Below are 14,444 nucleotides of genomic sequence, written 5' to 3' on the forward strand. Positions count from 1 at the left end.
ACAAAAAATTATTTGATTTTCTTAAGTATACAAATATTTTCATAATTTTAAATCCTGTTTTATGAAAAAAACATATATTCTTTTAAATCGGTTATTTAACATTGGTTAATGACTTTTAGCGCTTTTTTACCGTTTGAAAAGGATATATTCCTCTGCTCTAAAACAGTGAAAACATTAACATTATTATTAGTTCATCAAATTTATGTCTGATTTTGCCAATATAAAAATTAATCATCTTTAGAGTTTTGTATTTAATTTCATCTCATTAATTTCACTTGTTTTTTTTTTTATATAAAATTTAAAAAGAAGCATAACATTCATTTGAGTGCATGTGAATTATATCTACTATGCACATTGCAAAAAGTACCTTTAATCTTCATTTAAAAAAAATGTAATTTATATCATCTTAAATCATGTTAATTTTCCCACAAAATCTTTCTATAAAGGTTATCCCCCAAAATAAATGTCTCTAAAAGCAATTTTACCATCAGATATCTACAGATTCCTCCGTCCTACAACAATTAAACAAGAAACAATTATACCTATAGTTAAATTTATGTGCAATGTTGACTTAACAAACATTCAATTTTTAGGATGATTTAATCAAGTTTTAGATTCGTCTTTTTGCAAGTTTCTAAACAAGGTAACAAATTAAAGGGTCTAAGATGTATGGAAATGAAGTAATTATATATACAAGGAAGACATAAAGATGCATTAGATCTTTAATGATTTTTTTCCCCATTCTACTCAGTTATTCTTTAATTATTGTTCTTGGGAAAGATTTACATTGTTTTCTCTTTTTTCATTTGTACATGTATATCTTTAATACGAAGTAACCTAATGTGCCTGATCACTATTTGAATAAAATTGAATCTATTCTACATGTATGAGTATAAGCTTCTATATAAATTTGATTATGCGTGACTTTGTATTTTCAGTATAAGATTTTCCCAATATATTCGTATATTTTCTGTACCAATAGTATATTTTATTATAATCAATTATTTTCGTCATACTGAAAAACGGGTGTACCTTCTATTAGAAAAAAAATCCCCTTCAGGATGTTATGTTTGTTATAAGTTCGTTTAAAATTGTTACTTTAGAAAAAAAACATTTTTCTTTCTTTTTGGAAAGCAAATACACATTTTTGGATACCTAATATAACATCAATTATCATATATGTTTTGATTCTACAAAGAGTTGCAATGCACTTACAGAGTTTCGGTTCAAAGGCCAATTTGATGTTTGAACACTGCATGTACTTTTCCATGAATACTTTTCAAAAGAGCAATAGTAAATGACATCAGCAAAATCTAAAATCAAAATATATTAAAGAATCAATATTTAAAACAAAATTAGAAAATAGATAGCGGGGAGAAGAAAGGAAAGAGGAGAAAAGAATTCTCAACAAATGATGAAATATTGTAGAATTTCATTAGTGCCATCATTGTGATATTATAACTATCAGCGGAAGTATTTGTGTTACATGACATTACGAAGTGGAAGGCTGTTCAATAAGTAATGTCCTGAGCTCTTTGACATACAACATAGAAATCATACATGTACAATAATTATGCTTGACTATTTCTCATGATTGAATCTTTAATGAATTGAATTGATTACAATTTATGTGACCACTTATCATCTTATAGTTTCATTGTGAGAAGCTGGAAAACAAGGGCTATTCGAAACACTGCATTATAAATGATTGGAAAAGAATTAGTTAATTAGAGTGACATAAGACACTTTATAAAAGCTGCTGTAAAAGTCGTTAAGAATCCCAAAGAAATTTTCCCTGAAATATGTGAAATTTACAGCAACAAGTGTCTGTTTTATAAACACATGAGCAGGTGGGTGTCAACGAACAAAAATGATAAAATCGTTACCGTCCTTAGTGACAAGGACTTACAACAACCAATTAACTGTTTGCCAAAATTCAACAAATTATCACTGACAATGTTTGATTGACTTTACGACACATAGGAAAATTGATATGCATCATTTTGGGAGTAGCTTACGCTGTTTTAAAGAAACATTTTTCAGTAAAAAAAATCAAAGTACTCAATGGTCACCATTGTTTTGAAAATGAGTGAAAACAACAACGTGTAAGAAGACCTAAACAATTAGTCTAAAACATCAAAATTTGTACTTTTCAACGTTTGTCTGTAATTTAAACAGATAAAGAATCTTGAATCCATTGCTTTAAACCTCTAAAGAAATTTACAGTACGGTGCACTTGACAAAAAGCCAAGGTCTGAGGAAAGCAAAGAACTGAAAAATCTTAAAAAGAGTTTTATGTGCTATTTTCTTCTTTTTTTTTGTTTTGTTTTAATTCTTATTCGGAGAGGCAGTTCAATTCCTGAAGAAGTGCAGAAAGCATCGAAAGGTTTATGAGAGGATTTAACCAGAATCAGGAATCCATTACATTAAATTTCTTCATGACAGCATCCAAACCCACACACCATGAAGAGTATAGGAATTTTGGAGATAAGAGTTCATGTTTTGCAAGATTTTTCACCTTTCAGAGAAAAGAAACAAGTCCAGGAAATCATAGGATCTGCCATATTCCAGTATGCAAAGGGCCATACTCAAAAATGTGTTCTAAAAATCAATCAGAAACTTGATAAAAAATGTTACGGGTATGTATTTTGATTAAAGGATAATACTGAGACTAAATCATTGAAACAAGTCTTTTTTTGTTTTGTTTCTTTCCGATCACCGGGAACATTATTTATTGAAGAGTCCTCGTAAATCACTGCAAAGTCACAGGTATGTTCTCTTTCCTGTCAACTGCATTTTAGAATTCAATATCAATTTAAGGAGGGGAAAAATACAAGCACCTATATCAAAAACTTGATGGCCTTTTCAATCATCAGAATATCAAATTTTTTTCCCAATTTATTCTAGTATTTTTATATTTCCATTGATTTGTTTTAACATTCCTGACAAATTAGAATTGTGTTCATTTTCTCAGGAACTACCATGGATGAGCATGAATATCTCCATTGCTACGTCACAATACCGCACTTGATATCAAAACTATAGTGCAAACAGTTTTGCTTTAAAAATAACAGTTGAATGGCGTTATTTGTAGTAACTCATCAGGAAAGAATGTAAATATAAGAAATGAATTTAATTTTTGAAGATTCATGAGGTACATGAACTACAACGCTTCACGCCGGCATATTTATCATGAAAAGAATTATCGCTTCATGAAATATTAAATGAATACAGCAAAGTTATTCCTTAAACACCACCAATCAGAAACAAACTACTTGTTGAAAAATTATAGCAACGAAATAGCATTTTTTTTTAATTTCCTAGCTATTTTTGTGTGGAAAATAATATAATTTACCGGATACTTGTAAAAAATTGACAATGTTGGAAGATAGTTGCATAATATTTTCTTGGTAACTACTATTGAAAAAAATTCAGACGACTATCATATACATGGAACAGAAAAAAATGAAAGATTAATACATATTACTTTCAAAATTCAGTTCATACGTTTTATGGTCAATACAATGACCATGTCAGCAAATGCAATTTATCATCGAGCATAATATTTTCTCACCAGAATATCAAAATTCAATTCAACTAGTCTGACCTAATGCTGGCGCTGTCACTCAACCACTGATGTTTTTCATACTAATTGTTATTCAATTATTCAAACACAGAATTGACCACGGATTTTTCAGTTATTTTCCGATCATGACAAGGAGCACACGGCGGGTGTGACCGGTAAGCAGGGGATGCTCACTCCTCCCTGGCATCTGATCCCATCCCTGATGTTTTATAGGTCCTTGTTTGCTCAGCTCCTGTTTTGTATTGTTTTATGGACTTTTGATATTGAGTACTTTTCGTTATCTCCGTATGTTTCATGACATTCATTCGTCAAAATGTTTTAAAGATGGGCAAGAAGTTTAATATACGTGACTTGTAATGTGTTGACTTTAATTACTTTACTTTTCAATCTCAACATATAAATCTAATTACCTAAACAAGACGCTGACTGATTAAAGAATCCTTCTTTGCAGATACACCTGTCATGTTTACATTTAGAGGACGATCCCGAGCAAGGAGCTGTAGACACATGACAACTACAGTCCTCCCCTTTAAAACCGTCACTACAAGAACAGGTTCCGTCCCTGAAATCACATCCTGTACTCGTGTCCCTGTCACAATCACATGTCTCGGAACAATCTGATGAAAATCTCCATTCTGGGCATTCTGAAATTAAACATGATAAACATGGTGAACTGTAGTTAGGGATTTACATGTATCAAATATTCATCACCAATTCACTCTTTAGAACAAGATGTGTTTGTGAAACACTATGCACCCTGTGGCAACACAGTCCATAAAAAGCTATTTTTAGCAGATTGGTCACAGTCAAGGTCACAAGGTCATTGGCTTTGGTGTCATTTAAAAGAACCTGATTTGTGGAGTATGCATACCGAATATGAAGTCTCTATCTCTTATTGTTAAAAAATTATGGCGAAGGTACAAAAAAGCTATTTTTAGCACATACGTCACAGTAAAGATTACAAGGCCAATGACCTTGACGTTATTTGCTAAGTTAGTTAATTAGTGGCGTACGCATACTAAATATTAAGTCTCTATCTTTCATGGTTCAAAAGTTATGGCGAGGGTTAAAGTTCGCAAAAAATGTATTTTTAGCATGTAGGTCACAGTCAAGGTCACAAGACCATTGACCTTAGTGTCGTTTGAGAGAGCATAACAAGTGGAGTGTGCATACTAAATATGAGGCCTCTATCTTTCATGGATCAAAATTATGGAGAAGGTTCAAGTTTGGTGACAAACAGACAGACAGATAGACAGACAGGAAAAAAACAATATAAGCCCCAGATCTATCGATCCGGGCATATAACAAGAGGCCAATGGGTCACATCGCTCACCTGAGAAGCTTTGACCATCCTGTTCTTTACCAGATTTCCCCCTTGTAATACATATTGTCACATTCATTTTGACCCCATCCTATCCCACTGATCATAATTTAGACAATTTGAAATCTACACTATCACAGGAAGCTTCCACGTAAGTTTCAGTTTCTCTGGTCCAGTGGTTCTTGAGAAGAAGATTCTCAAAGATTTTTCCTATATATTTCTATGTAAAAATTTGATTCACCATTGTGGCCCCGCCCTACCCCCTGGGGTCATTGTTTGAACAATTTAGAATCTACACTACCCCAGGATGCTCCAATATAAGTTTTTCTGGCTCAGTGCTTCTTTAGAAGAAGAAGAAGAAGTAACTTTAAAGAAAACAGTATAATTTCTAAAAATGAAACCGCGAATGGGCGAATATAAAATGGGGCAAAATTGTTTGCAAGTGTTAAAGGGCAAAACTAACACGGGGCAAAAATTACTCTGTATGCAGTACTAGAAATAATGTACATGCATGTTTGTAATACATGTATGATAAGCATTTTTGTTGCTTTAACTCTTGATACTTAATATATTGTGATATGAAAATGGAACACACGTCGCATATTTTCATTCAAATTAATTATATTTCATCTCTTCGATACAAAAATTATGAAAATAAAAGAAAAATGAACAAAAACTTGAATGTGTCGCAATGAGGAAAATAAATTTTTGAGTTCTAGATAATAAAATACCATAAACAAATCTTCGGGCAGGAAATATATATGAATATTTAGAAAATTTCCTATTCTACCTGATTTGCAGGAAAACAATATTCCCTTTTCAACAAGATACCCATCGGCCACATCGCTCACCTGAGCACTGTGGCTAATGGAGCTTTGAACAAATTTGAATACTTGAATCTACGCTAACAAAGATGCCTGCATATTTCTTTAACTAAATATTTTTTTTTACCCTTGAAGTCTGCCCCCCCCCCCGACTGTGACGATTAGAACAAAAATAATATACAGTACCTGAGAATACTTCATTGTAATAGGATCAATCATGGCTTTGCTGTTCTAGAGAAGAAGATGACCAGGGGTCATGATTTGAACAAACTTGAATCTACACTACCTGAGGATGTTTTCATTTAGATATGACCAATCATGGCTTTGCTGTTCTTGAGAAGATTTTAAAAGATTTTTCCTATATATTTCTATGTAAATCTTTGATTGTCCCTTGTGGCCCTGTCCTACCCTCGGGGGTCATGATTTGAACAAACTTGAATCTACACTACCTAAGGATGCTTCCATATATGTACAACTAATCATGGTTTTACTGTTCTTGAGAAGAAGATTTTTAAAGATTTTTTCCTATATATTTCTAAGTAAAATTTTGATCCTCCCTTGTGGCCTCGCCCTACTCCTGGGGGTCATGATTTGAACAAATTTGAATTTACACTACCTAAGGATGATTCCCCATAAGTTTCATCGTTCCAGGCACAGTGGTTCTTGAGAAGAAGATTTTTTTAAACATGCGACCAAATTTTCACTAATTTCCAATTATCTCCCCTTAAATTTGGGCGTGAAAATTGAATGTCCTTTATCCAAGGATGCTTTGTGGCAAGTTTGGTAGAAATTGGCCCAGTGGTTCGTGAGAAAAAGTCGAAAATGTTAAAAGTTTACAGACGGACAGACAGACAAACAGCTACACAAACAGCTTGACAGACGGACCACGGACAAAATGTGATTGGAAATGCTCACTTGAGCTTTCAGCCCAGGTGAGCTTATAAAGATCTTTCTTCAAAGAGGAAATAAAAAATAATCAGAAACACTTATTAAGCTTTAAAGTCTATCTAAATGATACAAGATCTTGGCTGAGCAAAAAAGGACTTCGAAATGCATCGGACATAGAATCGGAGACTGACCGCCACAGTGGACGACTGGAGAGTAGGAGCAATAGGAACCCGTTCTAGATGGACATTCCGACAGCATGTCCTCTGTTCCTCTACAACTGACCGACGTCCTCGTATAGTCATATCTTCTATACTTTGAAGTTGAATATACAAATTCCCTGAAAGAATAGCATTTTCCATTAAAAGATAAGATGTGTTCATTATATACTAGATCTTCGGCAACTAAAATAATTGCTTGAGATTATCACTAACATTTGTCAAAATGTTTGACCCTCTAGTCTATTAAAGGCAGAGATTTTAAGCACCGCCTTCAAAAATACCTGGTCTGGGTAGCCCTGTCAATCAAGTTCAAGAATGTCCATCATTGGATGCTGGAACTTGATTGACATTTACTTACTGGTCCCTGTGTATACCCTGTCCACCTTGTTTATAGGACTCGTGGTGACCTTCTAATTAACTTATGATCCTTTGATGTTTATTGAACATGGTGTACAGAAACTGTATTACTATGAAAATTTGTTGACTGATAACATATGAATTAAATATATCTTTAGTATTTAATTGAATTATAATATAATATGCATTAAAAAAAAATTAATTTAACCTTTGGTACATAAAACTTTTTATTTCCATGAAATTTCGATATTAATTTAAATAAGTATGCTAATGGTTAACCTAAAGTGGAAATGGTATTGATAAAGTTCAGAGCAGCACTATGTAAAGGAATTAAAGTTAAAAATAATTATTCTAATAATGGGTCACTAATATTTTCCTTTTTTTAAAAGATATTTTAAGAATTTACAAGCAATTTTTTTAGCATGTTTCATGGTGACAAAGCCTTATTAAGGTTAGGAATAAGGATAAACCTAGATTTTTTTTTTCGTGATATGTATATATAGTAAACACGGTTCTTTTTTCATTCAATTAATAGATGGGATCCTGAGAATGAATTAATTAGGTTTAATTAGGTTGTTACAGGAGTTGTTCTTTTATTATTATTATTAACACATACATTAATATCTTTGTTAAAATCTTTGTTAAAATCTTTGTTTTATTATTTGAATTTATAGTGTTTATAGTGTGATATCATACTAATTTTTCAAATGGGTATGGGTGATTTCAAACAGTCAAAAATAAATCAATATGAAAATTATTGAAAATCCATTTTACTACTAATTTTAAAATTGTCTCAAAATCCTCATCACAGGTCAAGTTTGACATCTGGATATTACTCTGTGTATTAAATCACTTCCTGTGTATAGGGATTAGGAGACAGATGACCACAGGTAGACTGCTAGCCCCCAAGGCATTCACACCTGTACAAAATAAGCCCCTCCCTCACCTGGAATTTACCACCCGGTAAAAAGTCTCTGCCTTTAAGACCAATATATAACATTGTAGTTCTGCATAATGCCAGGTAACTGGAAATTGTATATAAATAAATACGTGTATAAAATACTCATTTTATTATCATTATTTTGATAATTATAAACTGATAAAGGTCGAATTACTAGGAAGTGTCTCAAATCGGCAAAAACTTTTAAATTTCGTTATCCGCACGAACAGTGCTAATTACAGTTCTTATCCGCACTACACAAGAGAGATAACTCTAACATTAATTATAAAACATAAAACTGCTTTTTCTTAAATTCACACATTTGTTTTTTTTGGGGGGAAAAATTTTTTTTTTATGGAAAAATCATATCAATAAATTTTTAAAAAAAAATGCATAGGTATCCTGTTTCTTTAAGCATTAAAATACACACAAATAAAATTTGTTTTGAATTTCAAACATCATGCAGAGAAGTAAAAAAAATCATATAAAAGTAAAAATACAATACAAATTAATAAACGTATAATTAAAAATGTATTAATTTTGAAGTTTAGCGAAAATTTATAATTGAGGCCAATTTTCAATTATTTTTTAGATAACTCAATTAGCTCAATTTCGTAAATATTTTCATTTCCGAATTACTAACGAAATAAACGGAACAGCCTTATTAATCAAACAATAAACCCGTAAGTCAAAATTTCTCATATGCAAAAGCATGTAACTATCTTCACAAGCAGTAGTCCCCGACATCCTTACTGTTGACAATTCAGGTCTCTGTTCAATGGAACGAGTGCTCGCGATGATTTCTATGGGAGGTATTAGAAGGAATGTTGGCGGGCGCTCGCGAATGTTCTTTCTGTTCATCAGGCCTGCTTTACTTCCATTCAAGTGAAACTGCCCGTACAGGGCATTTACACATTTTTGGTGATGATATAATTTTAATTTGTGTATTTACAAGTTATTTGTCCTTCATTAATCATGTTAATCACTGTATGTAAAAAGTAAATAAAAGTGAAAGAGGGATCTTGAAAACTCCGCGATACGTACGTGCTACGGTTAAGATGGCGGCAGATAACTAAAGCGTTAGACTTCAGATTGTTATTACAGATACCAGACCATCCATCATCTTTGAAGACTTGCACAAAATTATCCTGACTTAAGCGCACATTGTCTGTAACAAAAACAAATAAGATTTACAGTTTACAGTGTTTTACATGCACTTTAATTTTTGAACCATTATTTACGTCTTTCAAATGTCAAGAAAGAAAATTCTAAACATTATTACCCGCAGTTTTTGTATTTTTTATAACCCATAATGAATTTAGTTGTAAATATGTAAAATACTAATGACACAAAGATGAGCATGAAAATTAGAAGTTAAATTTAAGAAACAAAAATGGATAAAATGTTTCCAAACTTATCAAGGTTATATCCGTAGATTGCAATACTTTTAAAGAACATATCTGAATATATATTTCTTATTTAAGAAGAAAAACATTTAACTTACCTGTGCAATTGTGCTCCAATTGCGTAAAATTTTTTTGGCAAATGCATGATACTTCATTCGAATCTTCATAGCAATCCGAAACGTTTAAGTTGCAGGAATGAAGACCAACTTGGCAGTTGCAGGAGAACCCGGTATACCCCTGCTTACATACACATTCTCCAGTCTCCATATCGCAGGATTCAGTATTATAGCTGTTACACGGGCAGTCTTCTTCACAATTGTCACCATATTTCATGTGAGGGCATTCTGAAAACATTTACTTTCTTGAACAATTATAAATTAGGTCAAAAAATATATAGAAAATGAGAAAAAAAAATGACCTTGAAAACGTGACTTTTTTTTTTAAAAAAAACGTTCTATGAAATTGTATCACATTAAAAAAATAATAAAATAAAGGATTTATAAAGTAACTGATACGGTTTACTTTTGCGAAAATTTAAGTAAAACAATTTCTGGGCAAAATGGTTTCATTTTTGAAAGAAGCTTCATTTCATATAAAATTTTCCTTTAAACATAAAATGATAATGATCGAGTTTTACAAGGCTGTCAAAAACGTCGGTGTTGTCTTAACTATATAATACCTAAAATAAATCCTTTTTGGTATATGATTGAATAGTATGTCATGGGTAACTTTAGGTTCCATCAATGACCCTTGTTTTCATTTTTCTTATTCCAGTATGTCATAAAAATATTTAGTGAAATGTAGTACTTCACAGGAACAACCAAAACCACACTCTCTCTTTTGATTGATGACAGTGGAGTGATTTCGAGTATTAGTCAATAACAAGAGGCCCGAGGGCCACATTGATCACCTGAGCACATCGGCTGAGAAAAAGCACAAATTAGATCACAATTGAAAAGTCAACTGAGGGGATGGGGGAGGGGGATTGAATTCTAATACTACTTGAGAATGCCTCCATATCAATACTGCACATAACTTCTTGAGAAAGTTCTTTTGAAACATTTTGTTTGTATATATTACTTTGTAATAATTTGACTTTGACTCAACGTTATTTCCGTTCCTACCCAAAGGGTACTCATGATTTGAACAAATTCAAATCTTCAATACATGAGGATGCTTACGTTTAAATATGCTTAACCATAGCTTTTCTGTTATTGGGATTTTTTCCTTTAATGTAATATTTTCCTATGTAAAACTTTGATCCACCATTGAGACTTTTCCTTACCCTAGGAGGTTATGATTTGAGCACAGTTTATTCTACACTACCTGAGGATGCTTCCATATAAATATCCCTAATCATGGCTTTGCTATTCTTTAGAAGACGATTTTTAAAATATATTTTAATGTAAAATTTGGATCCCCCATTGTGGCCCCACACTATCTCTGGGGGTTATGATTTGAACAAACTAGAATCTGCAATGCCTGAGGATTCTTCCATAAAAATATCACTAATCATGGCTTTGCAGTACTTGAGAAACAAATTTTTAAAGATTTCCCTATATATTCCTAAAACTTTGATCAGTGATTGTGGCCCACTGCTACCCCCTAGGGTCATGATCTGAACAAAAGTAATAGTACACTACCTGAGGATGATTCAACATGAGTTTCATCTCTCTTGTTTCTATAGGTCTTTTAAAAATGCCATTAATTTCTCATTAATTCATAATAATCTCCCCTTGGAAGAGGGCTTGGCCCTTCATTTGAATAAACTTGAATACCCTTTACCTAAGGATACTTTGTGGCAAGTTTGGTTGAAATTGGCCCCGTGGTTCTTGAGAAGAAGATAAAAATGTGAAAAGTTTATGACAACAATGAAAGCTCACTCTAAAATAAATGGATGTAGCAAAAAAAAAAAAAGGAAATTCATTTTTTAAAAGACCACTTTCATCAATATCAAGAGTTCCATGTTTGTAATTGTTTAAGAAAGAATCCGTTTTGCGATCAAACTATATTAACAATTAATTTTTAACCGACAGAAGGAATGTCGAGATTTTCGAGTTATCAAATAAGATTTCTTTCTACCATAGTTATTTATGAACTAATTGTTAAATGGTGTCTTACCACTATCACACAAGATTTTAACCCTGGTATACCCATAACAATAGCTCCCATTGTCAGCAGAGCAATCGGACAGTGTTTCCTCATCACCATTACAATTGACATATTTCAGGTGCGTTTTGGAACCATAAGAACCATAAGATGTACTTCCAGATTTTTCTTGCACGTATTTCCTGTTTTAAAGGAAAAGTATTCAAATATACTGAAATTAACAAAAACAACTTTGCTCAAACCTAATAAATTTTAATATCAGTCATTCACACGTCTGATTGCTCAACAATTGAAAAAGTTATAATTTGAATAATGTACTTTATTTTATTTACTATTTGTAGGTTAAAATATATTTTTACCTTTTATTTACCTTAGTATTATTTTAAAATTTAAATAATATAATTTTTGCAATGAAAACTTTCTTTTTTCAACGTTTTTATCATTTTAGAAATATCCTTTCAACATTTTTTAAAAAGAATATATTGAAACAAAATACAAGTGTAAAATCTCTTACGTTGGCAATCCTAGTTCACGACAGGCAACTTTAGCATCATCCTCACCAAATCCACTTTCACAAACATAACCCCATTCTTTGTTGTGATACACTTGTAGAATTCCACTTGTCTCTGAATTAGTTGTTTGTCTCGATACCAGCCGTATCCATGGTGCTAGTGTTATAAAAAGTCGAGAGAAAGAAACATGCCTGTCATTGTCCATAGTTTAAAAAGCCAAAATCACAGCAAAATTTTATTTTTCTTTTGCAAGACTAATTCACCCAAAAAGAAAACGAGAAGAAAAAACATCCCACGAACCTCGGTGGTTGTCTTATCATAGCTGATTATGAGATTTAAACAACTTGCATTGAGCAAGGAAAAAAATAATTTTTGCTCTCCCTTTAGCATAAATAATTGAATATCGATCTTTATCTCAGCTAGGTTTCAGATGAACTAAGTTCTCATAGGTTTCACAAACTGAGTAATATTTTAAAAACTTTAGACTACTGTTATGGATAATGAATTTGCATTAGATGTGAAAGACTTTGACTGTTGACAAGTTTTAAAAAACACTTATTTTAAGAAGCAGAAAAGGATATATTTTTATACGCCATCGTTCCGTAAAAAACCAAAGTACAAACTAGATTTTAAACCGAAATTACAATTTTATTTCTGTATTAATTAAACATAAATTATAGTCAATTAAAAAAAATTGGGGGAAGGGAAGGGGGGTGACGACTGTCCACTAAGGAAAGCGATGCTATATGTGAATGTCTGTTATATAATAGGTGATAATTACTACTGGGACATGCTATTGTTGCTGGACGACGGTTATAACAGTATGTGCTGCTGTCATAATCTCTGTCACAATCTAGAAGACTTTGTTCTGTTCCATTGCAATTGATATTAGACCATTTGAAGTAGGAACTTGGTACAGTGTCTATATTTCTAAGTAACTGAGCACCATTCCTGAAACATGAACATAAACCAATCAAAGTGAATTCTTTTGGACACACTCTTGAAAGGTTAGATGAAGATTAAATCGAAAGCATATATGATTTTGATTATCTTAATTCATAACAAAAAAAACCCACAATTTGTTTCTAATTTAAATTCAAAAGAAAGAATTGATAGACTTAAATGATCTAAATGACCTCTTGAGACTTTGTTTATTCCTCAGTGATAATGTTTCTTGTAAACTATTGTGCATACCTAGGTAGGCCTGAATTATTATTGTTTTTGGTAATTTTTTAGAGATATCTTTTTTGACAAAAAAAAACACATATAAAATAAATGAAAGCATACCAAGGCAAACCAAACTCTCGACACACAACTTGGACATCTTTTTTAGTCATTCTGTTTTTACAAACTCCTCCCCAAGATCCAGATCGATATATTTCAACCACGCCTTCATTGGAGGAAGTTCGGTTGACCAACCTTACCTGTTCCTCTGTTTAAATACAACAAATACATGCTGAATACGTAAGTGTACAGTGCCTTATAAATATTTCACAATCATAATCTTCAATATTCTATTGATTAAAATATCTGGTCAACAAAACAGGCTCCTACTTAGACATTTTTCATTTTTGTACTCGTCCTCTGAAAATCCAGGCTTGCAAAGACAGATGGCATTACCCGAGCTGTTCGTGTGGCAGATTGATATTTTTGAATTGCATGTGTGGACACCAGTGATACAATTACATAAGTCGCCGAAGTACCCCGGATTACAAGAACATTTCCCAGTGTCCTCGTCACAAGATGCACTGGTAGTCTTGTTGCATTCACACCTCTTCTCACAAAAATCTCCATGAGTCCATTTAGGACATTCTATATGAATAAAATAAATGACCATGTGTGAAATTGTTAATTAAATACTGAACGTCAGTTGTGCTACATAAAATTAAAGAAAAGAAGTACCTGTTCGTTAACTTGTTAATCAATTGCTGATATTCCTGATTACAATAGATACAGTTAGCAATAAGATCAAATTGTTTAGTACTAGCTACAGTTTACTTAAAGAATGATTTAAATTCTTGGCCAAATTATTCGATATTACCAGGCTTTTTTAGCGGATTATAAAAAAAATCGTAAACTGACCCAAACCAGGTTATACTCGAATAATTTGGCAAATAATTCGAGTAATTTCTTATAATTTAATTTAAAAGGCTGTAAAATTGTGTTGCTTTTTATATGTTCAGATTTGCCGCTCAAAAATACAACCGTGGTACCGGAAATGATTGGAAACGAGGGGAGGTAATAACGGATACGTAGACCTAGCAGCCATGATGTTTGTTTACA

General features: G+C 32.2%; 2 protein-coding genes across 2 annotated transcripts in view; both read right to left on the minus strand.

Moving 5' to 3' along the window:
- LOC134252644 (uncharacterized) overlaps positions 1–9,894 on the minus strand; it is a 62,844-nt gene extending 52,950 nt beyond the window's left edge. The window contains exons 1-5 of the mRNA XM_062735132.1: positions 9,639–9,894; positions 9,179–9,302; positions 6,811–6,956; positions 3,997–4,230; positions 1,216–1,313 (exon numbers count right to left, since the gene is read on the minus strand). Of these exons, the coding sequence (XP_062591116.1) occupies positions 1,216–1,313; positions 3,997–4,230; positions 6,811–6,956; positions 9,179–9,302; positions 9,639–9,894 (858 nt within the window). The remainder of the gene's footprint in view (positions 1–1,215; positions 1,314–3,996; positions 4,231–6,810; positions 6,957–9,178; positions 9,303–9,638) is intronic.
- A 1,733-nt stretch (positions 9,895–11,627) lies between these two features.
- LOC134252645 (neurotrypsin-like) lies at positions 11,628–13,968 on the minus strand. The gene is made up of 5 exons (XM_062735133.1): positions 13,716–13,968; positions 13,449–13,593; positions 12,943–13,112; positions 12,164–12,317; positions 11,628–11,831 (listed from the first exon to the last, which is right to left on the minus strand). Exons 2-5 carry the CDS (start codon positions 13,496–13,498, stop codon positions 11,639–11,641), a joined length of 567 nt encoding a protein of 188 aa, XP_062591117.1. The 5' UTR covers positions 13,499–13,593; positions 13,716–13,968; the 3' UTR covers positions 11,628–11,638.
- Positions 13,969–14,444: the final 476 nt, after the last annotated feature.

Source organism: Saccostrea cucullata, unplaced genomic scaffold (genome assembly GCF_032062105.1).
Source record: "Saccostrea cucullata isolate Sc308-1 unplaced genomic scaffold, CSIRO_AGI_Scuc_v1 ctg1544, whole genome shotgun sequence".
NCBI classification, from domain to species: Eukaryota; Metazoa; Mollusca; class Bivalvia; order Ostreida; family Ostreidae; genus Saccostrea; species Saccostrea cuccullata.